The sequence below is a fragment of the Hyperolius riggenbachi genome, chromosome 7 (assembly GCF_040937935.1).
Source record: "Hyperolius riggenbachi isolate aHypRig1 chromosome 7, aHypRig1.pri, whole genome shotgun sequence".
In the NCBI taxonomy this organism is placed as follows: domain Eukaryota; kingdom Metazoa; phylum Chordata; class Amphibia; order Anura; family Hyperoliidae; genus Hyperolius; species Hyperolius riggenbachi.
In genome coordinates, this window is record NC_090652.1 from 212,916,961 (window position 1) to 212,943,493 (window position 26,533).

Sequence of the window (26,533 nt, forward strand, 5' to 3'; positions counted from 1 at the left end):
CTTCCTGCAGTGTCTACCCGGACTCCACATACTGACCCAGGGAAGTTTTTACAGATTAAAACTGCTGTGCCTCTAGAAAAGGAAGAGAAGTGTGATACGTGATAGCCTGCTATCCATGGCTTCTTTAAAGAGAGCACTCTGCCACCTGTCAGGTGTGTTTCCTGTAAACAAATAATGTGAGGTGAAAGCTTTTTAAGGTAGTCAAATACCAGTCTACGTTTTATAACATTATTTAATCCTCTAGTGTTCCACGAGATTATGCGTAAATTAACCATGGTCGAGTAATGGTATAAGTTTAAGAGCTTCTGAGCTGCTTGTTATTAAAGCCGGAAATGTGATAATACAAGTAAAGTAAAGTAGGGCCCTACCCCTGACTAATCTACCAAACTCCAGGCAGTTTCATTCCCCGAACTTACTTAACTTGGGTACTTACGGTGGCCAGCCCTCCCCACCCGCGTTAAGTAGGCTATACATAAACTGGCACTTTAGTAAACTGAACTTTGGTTGTATATGGCTATAAAGCCTATAGATTAGAGTTGTTGAGATGGCCTGCACTACCAGTGCATTAGGATGGGTCATTGGAAGCCTGTGGCTGCGTGGCATGAAATAGGTCAATTGTATATACATTCATAATGAGCGACAGATGTATAACATCTGCTCACACTGGCAGAACTATATATAACAATAAATACAGCATGTGAGCAGTAATGTAAATAACTGTGGCATAATATAAAAGGTATAAACGACTTTGTATGAGAGGCTGGTAAAAAAAAGGTCTGAGTGGTCCATGTGTGGGGAACACACCAGCATCAGAAAAAGGAAAAGAATAAAGAGTCTCAGATATTTCCCCAAAATGAATTGCTCATTTCTGTGGATGAGATATTACACTTCGTGTGGTGTGTTCAGTAATAAGTCAGATATGCATGGACCCCAGGTACAATAATAATGAAAGACATATGTAGCCAGCACTGGCACATAGACCTGGACAACATGAAATTCAAGATTATTTTCCTCCTCACATAGGTATTCCTTTATCATCCAGCCATTGTGAAACTTCGTCAGCTGCGAAAAAGAAATGGGCTTTGCCTTCATGCATGACTTTCAATTTAACAGGGAACAACATGCTATATTGTAGCTGATTGTCACACAAACGCTTTTTGACATTGATAAAGCTTTTTTTCTGAATTTCAAGCGAAAAGTCTTGATAGATTGAAACTTTAACTCCATTTATAGTAAGATCAGGAAGATTTCTGGCTTCACGTAAAATTGCAACTTTATCTCTGTAGTTGAGGAGCTTCATCACGATGGGACGAGGAGCGGCTCCTGGTTTTGGTGGGCCTCCTGGTACTCTGTGTGCCCTCTCTATAGCATAGGCATGCGAGACGGATAGATCAGGTAGGGCCTCTTTAAACCAATTTTCAAAGAATATCTCAGGATCAGGGCCTTCAGCTTTTTCAGGGACCCCTACTAGTCTAAGATTACATCTGCGGGCTCTATTTTCTAGGTCATCAAGTTTAGCTGAATGTGTGGAGGAAGTGCGTGTTATCCTCTGGACATTTTGCCTCAAGGGTGCGACAGAATCTTCTAGGTCGCTAACTCTGCGTTCCACCTCAGTGGTGCGGTCTTTGACCTTGGATAAATCATGTTTAACAAAAGACAAGTCTGCTTGTATAGAGTCCAATCGTGTAGTTAGGGATGTATGGAGAAGTTTTATGGCCTCCATAATTTCAGCTCTGGACGGCTTCTCAGTGACATGTGCCTCCTCCTCCATGGCCTCTGTATTGTCTTCCTCTCCTTCCTGATCATTCTGGGCACCATTAACGACCACTCTGCTAGGTGACTGTGACAATGCAGAATTTGTGGCAGACAGTGAGTATGGGGAGTCCCACACTGACTCCTGCTGCGGCTGTAAGCTGGTGTTGCCTGTCTCCCCTGTGGCCTGCGTCACTCCCTCCATGTTTTCCTCTTTGTGCTTCCCCTCCTCCTGTGTGGCTTTCTTCCCCTTGGTTTTGTCCCGCTTGGGGAGAGGTGTATGTACGGGGTGCAGCTTACCGGAGGGACTTGCGAGGCCTGTGGGGGCCACATCGGGTGCATGAGAGGCGCTTGTGCCTGGGAGTCCCTCTGCCGGATCCTCCGCTTTCTCTCTCGCTGTTGCAGGGCCGCCGGCGCCATCTTGGCCAGATCCACGAGCGAACCTCGCCAGCCTGTCCGCCGGTCCAGCTTGCTTCTGGACACTTTTTGAGGCCATCCTTACACTCTGCCGTGTTTCCCTCAGCCTTAGGGACCTGACCGAGGACGGTTTGGCAAGTTTAGATAGCAGGATATCGCCGGATTCAGCGTGGGTAAGGGAGAGCTGGGAATTCCTGCTTTCTCACAGCTCCATGGCCAGCCACGCCCCCACTTTTGGACCCCCAGGTTAGGTAGTGAGTGACAGGGACCACCAGGTTAGGTAGTGAGTTACAGGGACCCCCAGTTAGGTAGTGAGTGACAGGGACCCCCAGGATAGGTAGTGAGTGGCAGGGACTACCAGGTTAGGTAGTGAGTGACAGGGACCACCAGGTTAGGTAGTGAGTGCCAGGGACCCACAGTTAGGTAGTGAGTGACAGGGACCACCAGGTTAGGTAGTGAGTGACAGGGACCACCTGGTTAGATAGTGAGTGACGGGGACCACCAGGTTAGGTAGTGAGTGACAGGGACCACCAGGTTAGGTAGTGAGTGACAGGGAACCCCAGTTAGGTAGTGAGTGACAGGGACCCACTGTTAGGTAGTGCGTGACAGGCACCTCCAGTTAGGCAGTGAGTGACAGGTGCCCCCCTCACCTCGCAGCCAGCAGCGTCAGACCTTGATCAGCGGGTGACCTGACCAGGTAGAGCGGGCGCCGGGCGAACCACGCTGTATATGCTGAAGTGATGTCACTTCTGCATATCAACGGTGTCTGCTAGGTCCTAGTGCCCGCTCTATCTGGTCACCTGCTGATCGAGGTCTGGCGCTTGGGCAGCGGGGACAGCCGGGGGGGGGGGGGGGGGGGGGGTATGGGCAGCAGCGGTGGCCAGGAGGAAGCAGCGGGCACCCCTGGGGAACAGATCGGTGACAGATTGTTGGCACGCCCCCCCCCCCCCCCCAAAATAGGGCTAGCGACGCCCCTGCTCGCACATACTAAAGAATCAAACCCGTGAATGGAATGCTTCAGCTAGAAAAGAAGGACGACACCCACTGTGTAATGTTCAAAACCGGTAAAGAGCTGGCACATCCAAATTTCTTTATTGGTTCCATGTAACAGCATAGGGCCAATGTATCGAAGCCATGTAGGGCCTCTTTATCAAGGCAAGATTTGCTCACAGGTACAATCTGTCTGCTGCAATGTAAAGTTCCTATTTCAGGAAAATAAGGGAGTCAGGCTTCTCAGGATGGGTATCCAGTAAGTGGCAGTGACACCGTTATCAGTCAATCATCTAGTCATTTGTCATACATTCAGATGCCCGGCTATCATCCAACAGACCAAGTTTGGAGGATAGTTGAGCAGAAAAGTTGCTTGTGTGTACGAGCTTTATGACCAATCCCAAAAATCAAGCAGATTACACTTCTGCTCTCGCGTGCCATATAATTAAATGATGAAGTAAGGATAAATAGGCACCTTATCCTCACAACTTTAATATTGTTAAGCTTCAACAGTAAGAGGACTTACCATCCACACACTCCAAATTGTAAGACATTTCACAATACAACCTCTGTTTTTATAAGTGATGCTGTCATGGTCCTGTTGATCTCAGCACCAGTGATGGGCGTGGAATCTAAGAGGGCATGGTTTTCACCAGCGCACCCTGCAGGGGATGATGAGCCGTCACCCCTAGTGGGCAACGGACTACTTTGCTGCTTGGTGCCCACCAGGTCACAACCCCCATGGCTGCCCCACCAGTGATGAGAAGAACAGGAGGGGTGAACCCTGTACTAAGGGAAGAAGAGCAAACTGAAAAGACAGAACAGGATTATGATTAGCATGACAAGACTGACTGAGGGCCAACTGGATTAATAGCACAGGGCAGGCTGATTACAGGATGACTGGCTGGTCTGACTGAAGTGACAGGACCGAATGATGACAGGACCGACTGACTGATGGCAAGACTGACTAGTGACGGGGTGACAGGAGTCACGAATGGCGTGGAACACACGGCGGCTGCCCCGCCCCCCCACTGTGGCTACAGTTACTTCCTGCTGTAAGTGGTAATGACGTCCATGACAATCACAAAAGTCTGCTGGGACGGCGTTCAGGGAGACCTTCATTGAACTTGGTCAGAACAAGTTAGCATTCGTGAGACTCTTCCATTTCTTAGTATTGGGGCATTTAGGGACCATCCAATTCAGTACTACATTTTTATTGGCAAGAATGCTTTGTGTACAGGCGCCCTGTGTGGTTTGGACCATAGCTCTTCATCCAAAATACTGAGAAGAGCTATTCGAGCTGAGGGAGATATCTGAATGACAATAATCTCAGAGAAAATTATAAGCACTTTTTGCCAAAATGTGTTTATCCGAGGACATGCCCACACCATCTGGAAATCAGCAGCAAAGAGCTGTCATTTAGGACAGCAATCTACTGAGGATCTCCATTCTAACTAACCTTTTAGGAGTTAAATCGATTTGGTGAATGAGGAATATTTGGGTCAGCTTGTCATTGGCTGTCACTGAGACCTGAACAGGCAAGGTCTCACACATTCTCCCAGTCCTCATTAGTGAGTTAGAGAATCACCTCCAGCCACCCATCATCATCACCATTTAAATTGATGTTTTTGATGGAATTTGCAATGTATAAAATGTGTATTACACACAATTTGTTTGCATTTTTATGACCTACATGACTGAGTTTGCAAAGCTGTCTTCAAGTGATAGTAGATGCTGCTTGCATAATCAATGCTTTTCCCCCCTGTAGTTGATGTTAAACAATCCAAAGAAAATGATCATGTTTCATGGGGAGAGAATTACATGGTATTCACCGGCCACACTTGAGGAACTCCTGGAGCTGAAGATGAAGTTTCCCAAAGCTCCTCTTGTAGTTGGAAACACTACAGTGGGTGAGACAAACAGAATCTGTTAACCTGTAGAATTTTGTACTTATTTGGATGTCTGTTAACTCCGCAGCTCGCCCTGCACCCAACTCACCGATGGCCACATAACACGTGTATGGCAGAGAGTCATACTTTCACAGCACTGTGCTGTATATCTCACTGTATGGCTGAACCACACCATTAATGTGCAATGCGACTTTTTCTAAAACGTTGCAGTACAATTGAAGAATAACTTATATACTCGCGTATAAGCCTAATTTTTCAGCACAAAAAATGTACTGAAAAGTCACCCCCTATGCTTATATGCGAGTCAACTTGCTGTGTCTCCAGTCCCACCTGTTACTGTGCCTCGGAGTGTCGAGAAGATCAGAAAGGAGTGTAGCAGCCTGTGACTGGCTTGCAGGATCGGAGCTAATATGTAAAATGCCAGAGGAGTATTGAACACTATGTTATTATCGAAACTGCTTTACCTGGGTAACACATGCATTGCTATGGTAATGAGTTACGCTGTGCATTACCATACCAACGTGTGCTTTACCCAGGTAACGCAGGTTGTGGTAATAGCGCATTACTTGCTACTCCCCGGCAGTTTTACCGGGTTTACGTGAATCAGGCCCTAGTTGTTTTATATGGATAGTCAATGGGCTGCAAATAATTTCTGGCTGATGCAGAATTAACTTTTTTTTTTTAATTAAAATGTATGCAGCTGAAAATTGAAATAATCAAATTTCACCTCAGCTTTTCTTGATTGGTCCATTTTCAAGCTGTGTATTTTTGTAGAAAAAATGGTATGATTCTGCATCATCTCAGAATTATTTGCATCTTGCTTACTGCTACACAGAAGATACAAATGAATACAGCAAATATGAAAATGTCACTTTAATCGTCCAAAGAATAAAATGTTGCTCTATACAGTTATGAAGAGAAATCTGGACAATGATGTTTAAATAACTGGCTGTTAGTTCTTTTCAAATAATGATAAATATACAATTGTTGGTACATATCCTCATTGCATCCCAATCATTCTTTTCAGGTATTCAGATGAAGTTCGGAGGTGTTTTTCATCCAGTTATGATCTCGCCAGTAAGAATCAGTGATTTGTATGCTGTCTCTTCTGATAACAAAGGTAAGGTCCTTTTTCTCCATTTTGGTGGGGGGGACAGCCCTGGCCAATTGAGTACATCTAAAAAGCCAATTGTTAGCAGTGTGACCTCTTTCACTGGAAGGAACATTCAGCCTATCACACTTCTTCTCCCTTTCAGATGAGGTCATACAGACTGGTCTATCCTCATGGTTTCCACTGAAGGGAAGGACAAGTTTAGCCCAACCTATTCTATCTCCTCTTCCTTAAATTGCATTCTGATGGTCAAAACCTACTTTTCATTAGATTTTTTTTTATTATTGAGCTTTGTGAGAGGTATGAATTGTTTGGAGCAGGGTTAGGCATGCTGGATAAAGAGGTTATAGTACTCTTGCCTTGTGGCCTTAGAGGCCCGGGATCTAGCCAGACAGCTGTCTGAATAAAGTTTGTTTTCCAGGGGTTCTTATGTTTTCTTTTGGCTGTCTATCTTCTACATTCTAAAGCATGCCTGCCTTTAGAATACAGATGTCGCAATCCAGTCATCAAGGGCTGAGGTCCTCACACATTTTTGGCACAGCTCAAATTTAATTGATGGGACTTAAGCAGGAAAGGTGTGGTTTATCAAGTAGAACACATTTCTTCATCTCTCAGTCCATCCTAAGCACTGGCATGGATATGGCCCACAAGGACTGGAGTTCGACACCTGTGTTGTAAAGGCAGGCATGCTGGTTGTTTTTAAAACCCATCCAAACAAAAAATACAAAGTTATAGACTATGGTATGTACATGTTAGATTATAAGCTCCTTTGAGGGACAGTGAGTAATGTAAACAGTTAAATGTACATTAGAAAGGGCTGTAGAAAAATCAGTTGGTACGTTATAAATGTTTAATAATATTAGGCAGGAAGAGGGTTGCACAGTCCCATTGCTAGTGGCAAGCAAGGCGGGTGTCCACTCAAGGCGCAGTGAATGAGGGGGCAGCAGTAGGCACACAGTGGCTCAGCCACAAGGAGGGGAGCCTGACCACTCCCTCCCTCTCCACAGCCCCCCCCCCCCCTCCATGCTCCTCCTTTATTGCAAAGATTTATGGCAGTGGTGGGAAGTTGTCGTAGTACAAACACACCTTCTGGGCTCGATGCGAGGATCATGTGCCGCCGGGCTGTCTCCAGCGCCGCTCACTACTTGATAGCAGAAGAATGATGATGTGCAGGGCCGAATTTCTGGCAAGGCCACAAAGGCCATGGCCTAGGGCAATAAAATCAGATAAGATCAGATGGGCGGCAGGACTTGAAGAGAGAAGAGGTCATTTGTCAAAGTAAATCATCTCTTCTGGTCTCACAGCACAGGCAGCCAGCGCCCTGCTCTGCTCTAATAGATGAATTCCAGAGTTCCCCAATCCCTGCATCTAGCTCTCTCTCACTTCCTGATGTGTTATGACAATCAGCATCTGCTGTTACCTGATGATCCATTCATCTGTATGATGGACATACAAGTCGATTTGAGTAATACCAGGGATTTACATTACAAAGCAGATAGAACTAAGTTCTGATGAGTTTTATGCAGGGATTCACAGACATCAGTGAGCTCTGCATTGTACTATCTTAGCCATCAGTGAAAGCAGAGAGTTTTGAATCAGGATCATACCATTTATTGGTTTAAAAGAAAAAGAGTAAGCTTCCTGCTAATAAGCCTTCTTCAGACTTTGTTCCTGTATACTGTCAGTATATTAGAGCACACCACCATATGTACATTCAACATTCAAAAGAGATACATAGATTTTTCAGCAAATATAAATAAATTTCATTCAGATGCTTTAAAGTGGACCTGAACTCTTGCACAGGACAGAAGGAAAACATAGAGAAATGCACCCGGTATGTATTTAGAGAGCCTGTCTAACTCCCCCTCATCTGTCTAATCACAAGTTGTAATTTGATCTCTACACTGTCACCTGACTGCCACAACATCTAAGCTCATTTGAAAGCACAGGATGTTAACAATATGTCTGCTTCCATGAAAGCAGGAAGTAAGCACACTGCAGATTTATTGGATTTGTATCAGCTGTAAAAAATAAATGTTTTTCTTTAAAGGTTATGTTGTTGCATATCTTTTAAAGCAGAGAGGAAGTTCTGAGTTCAGGTCCACTCTAATTACAACAGAACATCCAAAGTGGGTCTTGACAGGATGTTTGCTACTTACCTGTTCTCTGTTTTGGATGGGATTCTCTGTATTGCACTGCCCTGCCCCCTGTTTGTGGCTCCCAATGCAGCCAGTCGCACAGAGGACAAAGAAGCAGCGCATGCTCTGGCCACTTGCGCTCCCTGTAATTTCTCGCTCCTGCCCAGATGTGCACAGCAATCGAGGCCTGTACAGTGTTATGCATTCTTGACAAGTACCGGTCATACATCAGCGTAATTTCTCAAGTATGCATGCCCAGAACACTATCGGCTGCTGTGCACATTCGGGCTGGAGCGCAAATTACAGGAATTCTTTGGTGAATGAGGGCAGAGCAGTACAACTAAAATGAGCCCATTCCAACCAGTGATCGCTAGTCAGAGTGTTGGACAGAATGTTTTTTTGGTGGTGGTGTGGGGGCGATTGGTGACAGCAGGCCTAGGGCACTGGAAAGTACAATCCGGCCCCGATGATGTGTATTTTCAACTGTACACCATTTTACAAAACTAATTTTTATTATGGTTAGGGTCACACTTGAGCCCGCGGAAAAACGCTGAAGCTTTTGCATGGACAAATCTGCATTCTTAATCGTCAGCCAGCTGAGTTCAGAATGTCTCATCCTGTTTTAAGCAGTAATTATGAAATTAGTATGGATTAGTGTCCAGTATGGATATGTTTTGGAAGTTAATGAGCCTATGTGAGGGCTTCTCTCTGAACTGCTCCATGCTGTTTTCGATATGCCTTTCTTTCTTTAAATAAAAATTATGTTAAACATTTTGAAAACTGAAGATAATGGAACAGAATTGTAACAGATGTCCATTTTGTATTCAGGAATAACCGTTGGAGCCGCAGTCAGTCTTGCACACCTGAAACACGTCCTTGCTGAGAATGTTTCCAAATTGCCAGAAGAAAAAACAAAGATCTTTCATGCTTTACTGCAGCAGCTGAGCACACTGGCTGGAGAGCAGATCAGAAACATGGCTGTATGTATCAGAATTTGCAACCATATCCCCACCCCCTTTTTCTCTCATTTTAGCATAAGTTTATGGTAAGGTTGTCACTTTTGAGTGCTGTCATATCATATCTGAAGATTCCGTCATTCTACTATATTGTCTATACAGCCACTGGGACCAGTTCAGGCAGGAAACACACTTGTCTTTCAGTTTTCTGCGCACGTTTTTCTGCATACTTTTTCTGCACACCAAGTGTGTTTCTATTCAGGAAAACACACACGTTTTTTCACAGCAGCTAATGTAATTGATAGAGAAAACTGACAAATTGTGCAGAGTCATCATGCAGAATGTCAGTGTGTTCCCTGCCTCAATACTACATACTGCTGCATTTATCCCAGACTGAACCCGAATAATCTGCCACAACATACTTAAAGTGAACATTAGGCACGTTTCCCACAAACTGACACAAAGGGTGCCTGCACCAGGGCTGGGAGGAGGCAGAGGCGAGAGAGGCTCCAGCCTCAGGGCGCAGGGTAGGAGGGGGGCACAGCTCACTCAGCTATCATTCCCCTATGGTGTTTGAAGCAGAGAGAAATAAGAAAAGGGGATACATGACAGTGACTGCCAGGGGTGCTCGGATGCCAATTTTTAAAATCCGAATAGATTCGAATCCGGATACCCAGATATCCAGATCCGAATCCGAACTTTTGAGTATCCGAGTAGAATCGGAAATCCGAACCCAATATCCAGTCGGATTCGGATATCCGGATTGAAAACCGGAAGTGGCCTTAAAATGCTTCCAAACTGTTTTGGAAGCTAAAAAAAAATCTCTCAATCTCTCTCCTCCTCTGTCTTGGCCAGGAATCAAACTCAGGTCAACTGCTTGGAAGGCAGCTATGCTCACCACTATACCACCGACACTACATGCTGAATTTTAAGTCTGGAAGATTCCAGGGCAAGGGTGGGAAGGATGAAAAGCTACACTACAATAGCCCCTTAAAGGACTTACGAGGCCAAAATGTCTAAAAAAGCAAAGTACCTGTAAGCTGTTTAAATGCACGGAGGACGCCGTCCGCGCCCTCCGTGCAGTTCCGCCGGGTCCCCTTCCTGAGATCGCCCCCCGCGCCGACCCCGACCCCCCAGGCCGGGTCGGGCTCTCGTGCCGCTCTCAATATGGCCGCTTCCATTGGCCGCGGCTGCGCAGTCCGCCTGGCCGCGAGTGCGGCTGCGCAGCTCTACGGCCAACCCCTCCGATCCACGCTACAGTGCGATTTCGACTTACTGGAATGAGGTGGAGTTTCCCTCAATTTGCCTAAATCTGAGGTGTTTTATTGTTTTTAGTGTTTTCATTTTATTTTATTTTATTTTATATCATTGATTTTATTTCATTTTATTTTTGTTTATATGTGTATCATTTTCAGTGTATTTTTATTACTGTAAGTGGTAACTGCATAGATTAATGTGAATATGTTATACTGTGAAAACTTGTTGAAACGGGGTGCCACTTTAACCTCTGCACATCCTAATATAAGGAGCCTTCTGGAGCGGGCCTGAAATGGTCTTGCTTTAGATGGGGAAGGAGATTCAATGTACACCTTCCTTGCGTTTCAAGCTTATCCCCGAATGACTGAGGGGGAATAGCGATATACTTTACCTTCCGTGCGTTCCACGCGGCGGAATTTCGGAAGTGACGTAGCGGAAGCTACGTCACGCTGATGCGAACGCGCGGCTTGATGCGCTGGCGGCGTTTAAGATGTAGGTGAGAGGGTATTTAACACCCACCCGGGTTGCCAATCCGTTAAGAAGCCCCTGAGGACGCGTGAGCGAAACCTAGGTCGGGCGGAACGGATGGCAGAGGGGAGACTGGCACCCTGCAAAACTATTTGTTTTAAACGCTTTGTCTACTGAGGGTCCCTGTAATAAGGGCCCTTATGTGAGTATCTGTTTACAATTTTATGAAATAAAGTGCTTGTCTTAAATGAAAACGGAGAGCACTTAGATTTTTCTACTCTTTGATATTATACCCTCATATGCGGAGAACATCTTCAGAGGAGGAATATTTTGGGATCGCAGAACGTGGAAATCACAGATCGGTGGGGTTGCTGACCACATATACGCTTAGACCTTATAATCTGGGTCTTACAGGAAGCTGGTAAGCCTGCACTGTGAGGGGTGTTGGTGGCGGATTCCTGAATTAGAGACCTTGTAGCGCTGAAGTTTTGGACAAATATTATTATGAAGTCAATCTGAAGGACTTTTAACTTCTGGGCAGCTCTCGGGACTTTTCAGCTCTTTGCGCGGAGATTATAGATAATTTTTTGTGTTACTGTTTTCAGAAATTTCTGCAGCAAAGTGTTTTCTATTTTCTATTTTTAATTGATACTTTAACCTCAGAAACCATGTTGGATGTATTTGATTATATGTCTAGACGTAATATTGAGATTGGTGAGGCATTTGGAGAAACTCATAGTGAGGTGTTTGAAGAGAATTTGGAAAGCCAGTTTAAAACACTAAGTCATGTCTGTGAAAAGAAACTGGCGGTATGGTGGGACATAGCCTCCCTTGAAAGATATCGTGAGGCAGGCTATGTCCCACGTAGATGCAGATGGGATTTCAGTCCCAATGAAAGTGAGAGAACTGATGTTTCAGATGAGGACTGGTACATATTTTTTAACAAATGTGGGAAAGAGTTATTGGGGCTACTAGTAAAAGGGAAAAAAGTGAAATTGCAGAATCTGGATAAAGAAATAGAAAATATTAAGATTAAGTTGGAACCTTATAAATGCTTATTTGAATATAAGCAATTATCCAAAGATTTACAAGGATATCTGAAAAAAACGGATGAGGATTTAAAAAACAAAAAACAAAAGAAGTTTACTAGAGATTTCAATGACTATAAAGCGGGAGAAGTATTTAAATGGCAGAAGAAGATAACCCCCATAGATAAAGTGAAAGATACCCAACTGAGAGAGGAGGGGGCTGAAGGGGGAACACAAACCCCAATAGTGGTCAGACCTAAAATTAATAAAATACCTGAACAGAAACCGAGATGGGAAAGGAAAGAAAATAAAAAATGGGTGAACCAACCCCAATGGAGAAATAATCCTAGATATCATTATATAGAAAAACCAATGGGATATTATCCTGCCCAATCTCCATATAATAGGATACCGGCTAGAAACCAACATTTAAATCCCCCCAGTGATTATAGACCCAGACAGAAATATGGGGCATTATGGAGGGAGGTATGAGGAGAAAAAGTACGGAAAAGGAAAGGAAATAAAGAAAAGACCACAGAGGGGGTGGAGACCGAGGGTTGTACATAACCCCAATCAGATACCTATCCATAATAGATTCGAGGTTCTGAGTAAGGACTGGACAGAATCAGAGTCAGAATGCCCAAATACTCCTTGTGATGCACACCCTTTTATAGATCCCCGTGTAGGGACAAGAGAGAGAAAGAGAAAACCAGAACTAGACGAGGAAACAGAGGAGGAAGAAGATATCAACAACGCCTCAAAAAAATGGAAAGAGTAGAAGGGGAAGGAATATATAATTTGAGCTCCATAACGTTAAATCCGAATCAGATATCCTTGCTAGATCAAGGTTTGAAATTTGCTCCACCTAAGAAATTGGACAAATTCGGAACTTTCATTGATATACATAAGTTCATACGAAAATTAAGTATAAAGAAATTTTTTGCGACCAAAACGGGTCCCACTGATAATACAGTGGACAGTAGTTTGGAAAGAAGTTTTGTTCACAGTGGTTTGAAGAATAAATCTATTTTTAAGCCCCCACAGAATAGTAACCATCAAATTGAAGCATTCAAAAAGATGGTGATTAAAGACTTGAGAGAACTGACTATTCCAAGGTCATATAATGATATGTGGATAAAGAAAGGCATCAAAGAGTTTAAGGAAAGTAATGAAGTGGTAATAAAAGCAGCAGATAAGGGGGGTGGGATAGTGATTTTAGATAAGAAAGATTACAATCGAGAAATGCTGCGCCTACTTGAGGATGAGAATACGTATGAGAGATTAAGGGGAGATCCGGGGGCAAAATATAAGAAAGAACTAGAAATTTTGATGGACTGGGGTAATAGAGAGGGGATTTTGGATGAGAAAGAGATTAAATATCTTAAACCCTCGACTATTAGGACTCCAGTAATTTATTATTTGCCAAAGGTGCATAAGAGCACTACTAACCCCCCAGGGAGACCCATTGTCAGTGGGATAGGTTCAGTCACCTATAGATTAGGTGAATACATAGATAAATTCTTACAGCCATTAGTAACTACCACAGACTCTTATTTGAGGGACTCAAAACATGTTATTAATATTATCAAAGATTTAAATTTTGATGAACCCCCTTTTCTAGTGACTGCTGATATAACATCTTTATATACAGTGATACCACATTCTGCGGGTCTTAAAGCAATTGAATATTTTATGCATAAAAAAGGAGAATTAGAAGAGAAACAGATCCAGTTTGTAATTAACTGTACTAGATTTGCATTAGATCATAATTACTTCTGGTTTGGGGGTAACTTCTATCTACAAAAAGTGGGAGTGGCCATGGGGGCAAAATTTGCACCCAGTATGGCAAACTTGTATATGGCTCTGTGGGAGGAAGAACACATATATAGACATATAGATCAGAATTTGATTATTTGGAAAAGATTCATAGATGATATCATGTTTATGTGGAGAGGGGATGAATTTTCCTTAAAGAATTTTATTGAGACCTTAAATGCCACAACCCCAAATTTGATATTTACTTGTGAATACAATAGAGATGAAGTTCACTTTCTGGATCTAGTTATAAGCAACTCGAACGAGATAATCAAAACTAGTACGTATACAAAACCTACAGATAGGAATAGTTTCATCCCCGTGACTAGTTGTCATCATCCCAACTGGTTGCGAGGTATCCCGAAAGGGCAATTTATGCGTCTTAGGAGGAATTGTGGTGAAATTACTGATTTTTATGCAGAAACTGATATATTGAGAAAAAAATTTGAAAAGAAAGGTTATGATAGAAGTAGATTAGAAATCCTCCGCAATGAGGTAGCAATAATAGAGAGAGAGACCATTCTGGGAGAAAACACTAAAGAAAAGAAAGAACTAATATGTCCATTTATAACAGGATTTAGTCAGCAATATAAGAAATTGGGAAAGATGTTTAACAAACACTGGGCCCTTTTGAAAGAGGACCCAGTGTTGAGTGGAATATTACCGGAACGCCCAGAAATGATCTACAGAAAAGCTCCAAATTTGAAAGATATCCTAACTTCAAGTGCTATAGAGGAACCTAGATATAAGGGAGTGAGCTCCTTTGGGGAGGTAGGTTTCTACAAATGCAGAAAGTGCCTACCTTGTAGGACGTGCATTCTCACCCCTAGAGTACAACAAACTTTCTCCAGTGAGGAATATGAGATAAAACAGTTTATAACTTGTGAGACAAAATATTTGGTTTATCTGCTTACCTGTCCCTGTGGAAAGTATTATGTAGGAAGAACCAAGAGACCCCTCAAAGAGAGAATTGGGGAACACATAAACAATATAAAAAGTGGTTTTAAAGAACACTCGGTATCTGAACACTTTAGAATCTGTCATCAACAGGATCCCTCAGGTTTGAGGTTCTGTGGGATAGAGAGGAATTTGGGTAACTGGAGGGGTACACATAGGATAAGAGAGATTTCTAAGGCAGAAACCAAATGGATTTATTTGTTAGACTGTATGGACCCTAAGGGTTTAATTATTGAGTTAGATTTAAATTGCTTTATAACAGATGAGTAATGGAATTATGTAGATTATTTTATTGAGTTTAATAGTAGTGGTTGATTACCTTAGAGAGGGGTCTGTGTTATCATTTTAATCACTTTAATTGATCATGGACTGTATTTATATAGTGTTTAATATGGGATTTCGACTTACTGGAATGAGGTGGAGTTTCCCTCAATTTGCCTAAATCTGAGGTGTTTTATTGTTTTTAGTGTTTTCATTTTATTTTATTTTATTTTATATCATTGATTTTATTTCATTTTATTTTTGTTTATATGTGTATCATTTTCAGTGTATTTTTATTACTGTAAGTGGTAACTGCATAGATTAATGTGAATATGTTATACTGTGAAAACTTGTTGAAACGGGGTGCCACTTTAACCTCTGCACATCCTAATATAAGGAGCCTTCTGGAGCGGGCCTGAAATGGTCTTGCTTTAGATGGGGAAGGAGATTCAATGTACACCTTCCTTGCGTTTCAAGCTTATCCCCGAATGACTGAGGGGGAATAGCGATATACTTTACCTTCCGTGCGTTCCACGCGGCGGAATTTCGGAAGTGACGTAGCGGAAGCTACGTCACGCTGATGCGAACGCGCGGCTTGATGCGCTGGCGGCGTTTAAGATGTAGGTGAGAGGGTATTTAACACCCACCCGGGTTGCCAATCCGTTAAGAAGCCCCTGAGGACGCGTGAGCGAAACCTAGGTCGGGCGGAACGGATGGCAGAGGGGAGACTGGCACCCTGCAAAACTATTTGTTTTAAACGCTTTGTCTACTGAGGGTCCCTGTAATAAGGGCCCTTATGTGAGTATCTGTTTACAATTTTATGAAATAAAGTGCTTGTCTTAAATGAAAACGGAGAGCACTTAGATTTTTCTACTCTTTGATATTATACCCTCATATGCGGAGAACATCTTCAGAGGAGGAATATTTTGGGATCGCAGAACGTGGAAATCACAGATCGGTGGGGTTGCTGACCACATATACGCTTAGACCTTATAATCTGGGTCTTACAGGAAGCTGGTAAGCCTGCACTGTGAGGGGTGTTGGTGGCGGATTCCTGAATTAGAGACCTTGTAGCGCTGAAGTTTTGGACAAATATTATTATGAAGTCAATCTGAAGGACTTTTAACTTCTGGGCAGCTCTCGGGACTTTTCAGCTCTTTGCGCGGAGATTATAGATAATTTTTTGTGTTACTGTTTTCAGAAATTTCTGCAGCAAAGTGTTTTCTATTTTCTATTTTTAATTGATACTTTAACCTCAGAAACCATGTTGGATGTATTTGATTATATGTCTAGACGTAATATTGAGATTGGTGAGGCATTTGGAGAAACTCATAGTGAGGTGTTTGAAGAGAATTTGGAAAGCCAGTTTAAAACACTAAGTCATGTCTGTGAAAAGAAACTGGCGGTATGGTGGGACATAGCCTCCCTTGAAAGATATCGTGAGGCAGGCTATGTCCCACGTAGATGCAGATGGGATTTCAGTCCCAATGAAAGTGAGAGAACTGATGTTTCAGATGAGGACTGGTACATATTTTTTAACAAATGTGGGAAAGAGTTATTGGGGCTACTAGTAAAAGGGAAAAAAGTGAAATTGCAGAATCTGGATAAAGAAATAGAAAATATTAAGATTAAGTTGGAACCTTATAAATGCTTATTTGAATATAAGCAATTATCCAAAGATTTACAAGGATATCTGAAAAAAACGGATGAGGATTTAAAAAACAAAAAACAAAAGAAGTTTACTAGAGATTTCAATGACTATAAAGCGGGAGAAGTATTTAAATGGCAGAAGAAGATAACCCCCATAGATAAAGTGAAAGATACCCAACTGAGAGAGGAGGGGGCTGAAGGGGGAACACAAACCCCAATAGTGGTCAGACCTAAAATTAATAAAATACCTGAACAGAAACCGAGATGGGAAAGGAAAGAAAATAAAAAATGGGTGAACCAACCCCAATGGAGAAATAATCCTAGATATCATTATATAGAAAAACCAATGGGATATTATCCTGCCCAATCTCCATATAATAGGATACCGGCTAGAAACCAACATTTAAATCCCCCCAGTGATTATAGACCCAGACAGAAATATGGGGCATATGGAGGGAGGTATGAGGAGAAAAAGTACGGAAAAGGAAAGGAAATAAAGAAAAGACCACAGAGGGGGTGGAGACCGAGGGTTGTACATAACCCCAATCAGATACCTATCCATAATAGATTCGAGGTTCTGAGTAAGGACTGGACAGAATCAGAGTCAGAATGCCCAAATACTCCTTGTGATGCACACCCTTTTATAGATCCCCGTGTAGGGACAAGAGAGAGAAAGAGAAAACCAGAACTAGACGAGGAAACAGAGGAGGAAGAAGATATCAACAACGCCTCAAAAAAATGGAAAGAGTAGAAGGGGAAGGAATATATAATTTGAGCTCCATAACGTTAAATCCGAATCAGATATCCTTGCTAGATCAAGGTTTGAAATTTGCTCCACCTAAGAAATTGGACAAATTCGGAACTTTCATTGATATACATAAGTTCATACGAAAATTAAGTATAAAGAAATTTTTTGCGACCAAAACGGGTCCCACTGATAATACAGTGGACAGTAGTTTGGAAAGAAGTTTTGTTCACAGTGGTTTGAAGAATAAATCTATTTTTAAGCCCCCACAGAATAGTAACCATCAAATTGAAGCATTCAAAAAGATGGTGATTAAAGACTTGAGAGAACTGACTATTCCAAGGTCATATAATGATATGTGGATAAAGAAAGGCATCAAAGAGTTTAAGGAAAGTAATGAAGTGGTAATAAAAGCAGCAGATAAGGGGGGTGGGATAGTGATTTTAGATAAGAAAGATTACAATCGAGAAATGCTGCGCCTACTTGAGGATGAGAATACGTATGAGAGATTAAGGGGAGATCCGGGGGCAAAATATAAGAAAGAACTAGAAATTTTGATGGACTGGGGTAATAGAGAGGGGATTTTGGATGAGAAAGAGATTAAATATCTTAAACCCTCGACTATTAGGACTCCAGTAATTTATTATTTGCCAAAGGTGCATAAGAGCACTACTAACCCCCCAGGGAGACCCATTGTCAGTGGGATAGGTTCAGTCACCTATAGATTAGGTGAATACATAGATAAATTCTTACAGCCATTAGTAACTACCACAGACTCTTATTTGAGGGACTCAAAACATGTTATTAATATTATCAAAGATTTAAATTTTGATGAACCCCCTTTTCTAGTGACTGCTGATATAACATCTTTATATACAGTGATACCACATTCTGCGGGTCTTAAAGCAATTGAATATTTTATGCATAAAAAAGGAGAATTAGAAGAGAAACAGATCCAGTTTGTAATTAACTGTACTAGATTTGCATTAGATCATAATTACTTCTGGTTTGGGGGTAACTTCTATCTACAAAAAGTGGGAGTGGCCATGGGGGCAAAATTTGCACCCAGTATGGCAAACTTGTATATGGCTCTGTGGGAGGAAGAACACATATATAGACATATAGATCAGAATTTGATTATTTGGAAAAGATTCATAGATGATATCATGTTTATGTGGAGAGGGGATGAATTTTCCTTAAAGAATTTTATTGAGACCCTAAATGCCACAACCCCAAATTTGATATTTACTTGTGAATACAATAGAGATGAAGTTCACTTTCTGGATCTAGTTATAAGCAACTCGAACGAGATAATCAAAACTAGTACGTATACAAAACCTACAGATAGGAATAGTTTCATCCCCGTGACTAGTTGTCATCATCCCAACTGGTTGCGAGGTATCCCGAAAGGGCAATTTATGCGTCTTAGGAGGAATTGTGGTGAAATTACTGATTTTTATGCAGAAACTGATATATTGAGAAAAAAATTTGAAAAGAAAGGTTATGATAGAAGTAGATTAGAAATCCTCCGCAATGAGGTAGCAATAATAGAGAGAGAGACCATTCTGGGAGAAAACACTAAAGAAAAGAAAGAACTAATATGTCCATTTATAACAGGATTTAGTCAGCAATATAAGAAATTGGGAAAGATGTTTAACAAACACTGGGCCCTTTTGAAAGAGGACCCAGTGTTGAGTGGAATATTACCGGAACGCCCAGAAATGATCTACAGAAAAGCTCCAAATTTGAAAGATATCCTAACTTCAAGTGCTATAGAGGAACCTAGATATAAGGGAGTGAGCTCCTTTGGGGAGGTAGGTTTCTACAAATGCAGAAAGTGCCTACCTTGTAGGACGTGCATTCTCACCCCTAGAGTACAACAAACTTTCTCCAGTGAGGAATATGAGATAAAACAGTTTATAACTTGTGAGACAAAATATTTGGTTTATCTGCTTACCTGTCCCTGTGGAAAGTATTATGTAGGAAGAACCAAGAGACCCCTCAAAGAGAGAATTGGGGAACACATAAACAATATAAAAAGTGGTTTTAAAGAACACTCGGTATCTGAACACTTTAGAATCTGTCATCAACAGGATCCCTCAGGTTTGAGGTTCTGTGGGATAGAGAGGAATTTGGGTAACTGGAGGGGTACACATAGGATAAGAGAGATTTCTAAGGCAGAAACCAAATGGATTTATTTGTTAGACTGTATGGACCCTAAGGGTTTAATTATTGAGTTAGATTTAAATTGCTTTATAACAGATGAGTAATGGAATTATGTAGATTATTTTATTGAGTTTAATAGTAGTGGTTGATTACCTTAGAGAGGGGTCTGTGTTATCATTTTAATCACTTTAATTGATCATGGACTGTATTTATATAGTGTTTAATATGGGATTTCGACTTACTGGAATGAGGTGGAGTTTCCCTCAATTTGCCTAAATCTGAGGTGTTTTATTGTTTTTAGTGTTTTCATTTTATTTTATTTTATTTTATATCATTGATTTTATTTCATTTTATTTTTGTTTATATGTGTATCATTTTCAGTGTATTTTTATTACTGTAAGTGGTAACTGCATAGATTAATGTGAATATGTTATACTGTGAAAACTTGTTGAAACGGGGTGCCACTTTAACCTCTGCACATCCTAATATAAGGAGCCTTCTGGAGCGGGCCTGAAATGGTCTTGCTTTAGATGGGGAAGGAGATTCAATGTACACCTTCCTTGCGTTTCAAGCTTATCCCCGAATGACTGAGGGGGAATAGCGATATACTTTACCTTCCGTGCGTTCCACGCGGCGGAATTTCGGAAGTGATGTAGCGGAAGCTACGTCACGCTGATGCGAACGCGCGGCTTGATGCGCTGGCGGCGTTTAAGATGTAGGTGAGAGGGTATTTAACACCCACCCGGGTTGCCAATCCGTTAAGAAGCCCCTGAGGACGCGTGAGCGAAACCTAGGTCGGGCGGAACGGATGGCAGAGGGGAGACTGGCACCCTGCAAAACTATTTGTTTTAAACGCTTTGTCTACTGAGGGTCCCTGTAATAAGGGCCCTTATGTGAGTATCTGTTTACAATTTTATGAAATAAAGTGCTTGTCTTAAATGAAAACGGAGAGCACTTAGATTTTTCTACTCTTTGATATTATACCCTCATATGCGGAGAACATCTTCAGAGGAGGAATATTTTGGGATCGCAGAACGTGGAAATCACAGATCGGTGGGGTTGCTGACCACATATACGCTTAGACCTTATAATCTGGGTCTTACAGGAAGCTGGTAAGCCTGCACTGTGAGGGGTGTTGGTGGCGGATTCCTGAATTAGAGACCTTGTAGCGCTGAAGTTTTGGACAAATATTATTATGAAGTCAATCTGAAGGACTTTTAACTTCTGGGCAGCTCTCGGGACTTTTCAGCTCTTTGCGCGGAGATTATAGATAATAATTTAATGTGTTGTAAGACACAAGTAAGCTTTAGGTTAGCAGGAATGGTTGCAAGGCCACTTAGCTTTTCATCCTTCAAACCCTTGCCCTGGATTCTGGAGATTTTTGTAATCGGTTTCGGATCCGGATATCTGCAATATCCACGAATATCCGTGCTATGCGTCCAAATATCCACAGATAGCTATCTGGATTTAAAAAAAAATCCGGAATACAAATCCGAATCGGATAGCATAAAAAAGTTGGAATATCCAGGTTACCCGGATATCCGGAATCTGGATGAGCATCCCTGGTGACTACAAGCCAGGTAACTAGAAATTAAGGTGTTGAAGATGTTGGGGGGTCCCTGGGGCGCCTCTTAGTCTAATGGCAATCAGTGTGTGATGGCTGGAGTGGGAGGGATGGAGGGGCGCACTTTGGTGTCTCAGCCTTGGGTGCTGGAGGACCTTGTCCCGCCTCTGGCCTGCACATTCCTGTTGTTCATTGCAATACGCTGGAACGAGGGGACCAAGAGAGCACAGGGAAGGCTCTAGGATTCAGAGCCGTCCTTGTTCATAGGTGAGTATCTGATTTTTTTTTTATTCACTTCCCATTTACTTTAAATCAATATTGTAAAATTAATAAAACCTCTAGGTGACCAGATATGTGAGCAATAATTTCCATCCAACCAGCATTTCCCTTTTAACTTTGTTTTCTTTCAGTCTCTTGGTGGACACGTCATCAGCAAAGGTGCAGCAAGTGACCTTAACCCAGTGCTAGCTGCAGGGGGCGCTACTCTGTACTTGGCACGCAAAGGTAACTTTCATCCAGGGATATATTAGTCAATACGTTTTAAATAATTCCTAGTTGATGCAGATTTATGTAAATTTTGTGTGCAAATTGATGGAACTTGAAACGTGACTAATCAAATTCCACCTCAGCTTTGATTCATCCAATTCTCAAGAGACATAAATTTGAATAATACTGATTCAGCTCAGAATTATTTGCATCTGCGTTGCATTTGTGATGATCATCCCTACATTCAAAAAGCATTCTAAACCATGAACTAAGGTGGCATTACTTGGCTAACAGATCTTTAATACATTCTAACAGGATACTTAAACTGAGAAGAACACTGAGCCTGTCAATTATACTTTATTTTAAACAATATCAGTTGTCTAGCAGTTAAAATGTATTAACCCTTCGCACTCTCGCATGCAAATGTTCAAACAAATGCATTCACAGATTCACTCATCCAGGCACAACTGTTATCCCTATAGCTAAGTTAAACATAGGTGTCCTAACTCTGGCCCTGTAACATGCATAGTGCAGACGTGCAAACACATTCATTGCATCAAACCTATCAATGGATTAGGAGCACACATCCTGACGTCCTCTGTTACAGGGCCAGAGTTAGGACACCTATGTTTACCTGGGTACTTCTGCGCAGTATAGGTGACTAAGCATAAGAATGCATTCTTCTGTGAACTAAAACCCAGGCTTTTAACTTAGCTGTAGGGATAACAGTTGTGCCTGGATGAGTGAATCTGAGAATGCATTTGTTTGAACATTTGCATGCGAGAGTGCGAAGGGTTAATAGATTTTTGCTGTTTTCTAGCCACACCCCCTTCAGCACCTCCCTTTCCTTAATAACTTATTTAATGTCCTAACGATAGGCGATGTGCCTGGATATATGTATTTTTTTCTTGTCTAGCAGTTAAGTTTATCTTTTTTTCCATGTTGCGATTTTTATATCTGCAGCAAGCATGCAGTTACTGGAGACAGAAAATCTGATGCATTGTACACATGCCTTCTGGACTACTACTCAGAAGGTATTAAGGTCTGGAACCTACTAGGGCGATTTGGCAGCATTTTGGGATCGCTGACAATCGCTGGTGATTGCCAACAACAGTTTACCAATGAAAATGGGTGGAGGGGAACCCAGTAGTGTGATTGAGATTAAAGGTGGCCACTAACGATCCAATTTCTAGTGAAAAATCATTCGAGCGATCAGAATATTCTGATCGGAAGAAAAATCGTTCACTACACTATCAACGAACCAATCTTTGCTTCCTATCTATCACAACCAACAAGAAAATCCAAATTTTGATTCGAAAAAAAATCCAATCGGACGACTATTTTTATAATCGTTTGTAATCAATTGTGCCCATCAACAGAGATTATGTACAACCAATCCAATCAGAATTTCTGATCGCTCGAACGATTTTTTGCTAGAAATTGGACAGTTAGTGGCCACTTTAAGGGTAATCGCAATTGCAGGACATGTAGCATTTTGAACGCTGCAAATCGCTTCTCAAAGGGATTTTGCAACACTTTGGTAGATGGATCGATTGCGCTTTAAATAAAACTTTATAATGCTCACCCGGTGTCTGGATTTCCTGCTTCTATCTTTCGCCCCGCCCTCTAAAGGAAGATTCTTTGATTGGTGGTCATAGAGAAGCACCTATGACCTCTTCCTTTAGGTTGCGGGGCTACGGATGGAAGTTGAACACTTGGTAAGTATAAGGGCCAGTGCACACCAAAAACCTCTAGCAGATCCACAAAACGCTAGAGGTTTTTGAAGCAGATTTTCAGACGATTCTAGACATGTTTAGAGAGGTTTTCTAAACATGTCTAGCGTTTTTTGGAGCGTTTTCGTGTAGCAGATTTCATATATTGTTACAATAAAGCTGTTACTGAACAGCTTCTGTAACAAAAATGCCTGGAAAACCGCTCTGATCTAGAGATTTTCAGAGCAGTTTTCCACTTTCCTATACTTTTTTAACATTGAGGCAGAAACGCCTCAGAAATTTAAAAAATGCTGCAGCCCCCGTTTGTGAAAAAAACGAAGAATCGCTTTGGTGTGCACCAGCCCTAATAAAGTTTTTTTTTTTTAAAGTGTGAATTGCTAATCGCAAGCGCTGTACAGTTTACCATACAGCACTTCTAGCAATGGGTAATTGCGAGTGCAATCGTACTAGGAATCACTGCACACATCGCTGCAGCAATTTTAACCACTTGAGGACCGCAGGCTTAAACCCCCCTAAAGACCAGGCCATTTTTTATAAATTAGGCCACTGCAGCTTTAAGGCCAAGCTGCAGGGCCGCACAACTCAGCACACAAGTGATTCCCCCCCTCCTTTTCTGCCCACCAACAGAGCTCTCTGTTGGTGGGCTATGAGCTCTGTTGGTGGGCTATGATTCCTGCCAGCATGTTTATTTTTGTTTTACAAATATGTGTTCCTTTTTTAAAAAAATAATTTTAGCTATTTTTTTTTTAAACCCTCCCTACCCCCACAGCCAATCAGCATGATCGGCTGTCATAGGCTTCAGCCTATGACAGAGGATCACTGTTTTGCCTCCCCAGGGAACAGGCGAGTGACACGGCTGTCACCAGTACAGCGCTGCCGTAGATTGCAGTGCTGTACACAGTAAATAGACGGCGTCTAACAGTCTCCTAGTGGCGATTGTCGCTGGGAGACTGATGGCGGAGCTGAGCTCCGTCATCCAAGCGGAGATGCACGTGCATCGGCGTGCGCGAACTCATGCTGGCGCCACGGTCCCGCCCATTGATGTGACGCGGTCACCTAGAGGTTAAAGCGCTGCAGCAATTCCTAGTGGGTTCCAAGCCTAAAAGATCAGTTTAAATGTATCTCCTTTAGGGCAGTGTTCACCAACGCTGTCCTTAAGGGCCACCAACAGTGTATGTTTTGTGGAAATTCACAATCAGGTCTGCTGAGAAACTACCATATTTTTCGGAATATAAGACACTCCGGAATATAAGACGCACTTAGGTTTAGAGAATAAAAATCAGGGGGAAAAAATACACTAAACCTAGGTGCGTCCATGGTGCAGGAGCGTCTTGTGGATCCCCCCCCCCCCCCCTCCCCAAGCTCTATCTAAGCTACACTAAAACCTTGCTGCCTCACTAACTACCCTACAGTAACCCCCTCTGTCCCATTAGCTACACTAACCCCCTGAAACCCCCCACCAGCTCCATTAACCACATTAATTACCTCCATTAATCAGCACCACTAATCACAGCTACATTAATATATCTACACCAATTAAAATCAGCAACAAAATTACAAGCAGATACAACAACGTGCAGACATTGGGAATGGGTTAAGGAGGTAACAGGTCTTACAATTTTAAGGAGCAGATGTCTATTGGTCTGTGGGAGAGGGTCAGTGGAGTGGGCTGTGGGATCAGTGCCCATCCAAAGCACCAGCAGTAGAGGCTAAAGGAGGCAAGGGGGTGATGTCCAGGTCAAAGCCAGAGCAGCTTGCTGCAGACGTTGCAGAAGCTGGGTGCTGGTGGGTCTCAGCTGAGGCAGCATGTGCCGCCATTCATCCCCCTCCGAAGCGTGGCCCTGGAAATGAGAGCCGCTGGTCAGATGCGGCTGCAGTGCAGAGTGCAGATATGCCAGGATACCGTGGCCATGATCTCAATGGATGTCAGGGAGAGAGCCAAGTTCAGCCTGCTTGGCTGATGGCTGGAAGTCAGAGAAAAACTATTAGTGCAGAGCGCAGCGGAAGGCGTTATTACCGATCCGGGATCCAGCCTACGAGTCCTCCATCTGCTTCTGTATCTTCAATACCGGCGCGCGCTGATCCCGGTCTTGTTACTTCCTGGTCTGGAAGGAAGTAACAAGACCGGGATCAGGGCGCGCCGGTATTGAAGATACAGAAGCAGATGGAGGACTCGTCGGCTGGATCCTAGATCGCTTTTTAAAGAGCTAGTGCAATAATACCCTATGGGCCCGTTCTCACTCGGGCGATTTGCGTTAATCGCCGGCGATTAACGCAAATCGCCAAACACAAATGTGTAGCCTGCACCATTTTCAGGCGATTTCCCAGCGATCGCTTTTAGAAGCGTTAATCGCGCTAAAATCTTGAGCGTTTTGCTGAAATCGCTGGCAAAACGCTCTAGTGTGAATGGGCCCGTTCTGTTGGTGGACCTTGAGGACAGGGTTGGGGAACTCTGCTTTATAGGGTTTACTTTCATAGTCATATGAATGTTCTCTGATATTTGAGTTTTTATCTGCAGCATTAGAGGAAAAATTCTCAAAGGCACTAGTAGCAAATATACATGCACTTCAGCTAAAAGCATGTATCATGCAATCTTTCCTTTACCATTATCAACATGATGTTTGTGGGGTTTATGGTGACTGCGCAGGGAACACTCAAGTCAGCACACTGGGGTTACAAACTGCTATAGAGCAACACATAGATTGACAAAATTTGCAGTGCCACCATGTGGCCACTAGCACACATGCAGTCTAGGCATGAAAGCTCTTGCATATTTTATCACTCCTTCGCAACAGCAAATTGCTTAAACTGATAATAAGAACTTCTTTAACGGTTCCAGGTGTCGTATTTCAAGCAGAGGCTTTGTGATGATATCTTCAACCATGTCCTAAATTGAACAAAATATATAGTCAATGAGATGCAAATTATCCTGACTTGCATGCAAATTTAATGCTAATTTTATGCAGCTTAAAATGGGGCCAGTCACATTCAGCAGGAAATGCATTTGATGTAATTTGCATTATATGTGCATGCAAGTTAGAATTATTAACTTCCAATTGACCATGTTTAATAGGCTGTAGTTGCTTGATTATTTACATAGAATTTGTAGTAGCTACTTGACTCTTTGTA

At 42.4% G+C, this 26,533-nt stretch overlaps 1 protein-coding gene across 4 annotated transcripts in view; it reads left to right on the forward strand.

Annotated features, from left to right (window-relative positions):
• The window catches only part of LOC137524808 (aldehyde oxidase 1-like), a 279,754-nt gene that overhangs the window by 102,957 nt on the left and 150,264 nt on the right, over positions 1 to 26,533 (forward strand). For all 4 annotated transcript variants that reach the window (XM_068245130.1, XM_068245132.1, XM_068245133.1 and 1 more), the window contains 4 exons: positions 4,928 to 5,069; positions 6,097 to 6,189; positions 9,147 to 9,298; positions 21,596 to 21,689. In XM_068245130.1, the coding sequence (XP_068101231.1) occupies positions 4,928 to 5,069; positions 6,097 to 6,189; positions 9,147 to 9,298; positions 21,596 to 21,689 (481 nt within the window). The remainder of the gene's footprint in view (positions 1 to 4,927; positions 5,070 to 6,096; positions 6,190 to 9,146; positions 9,299 to 21,595; positions 21,690 to 26,533) is intronic.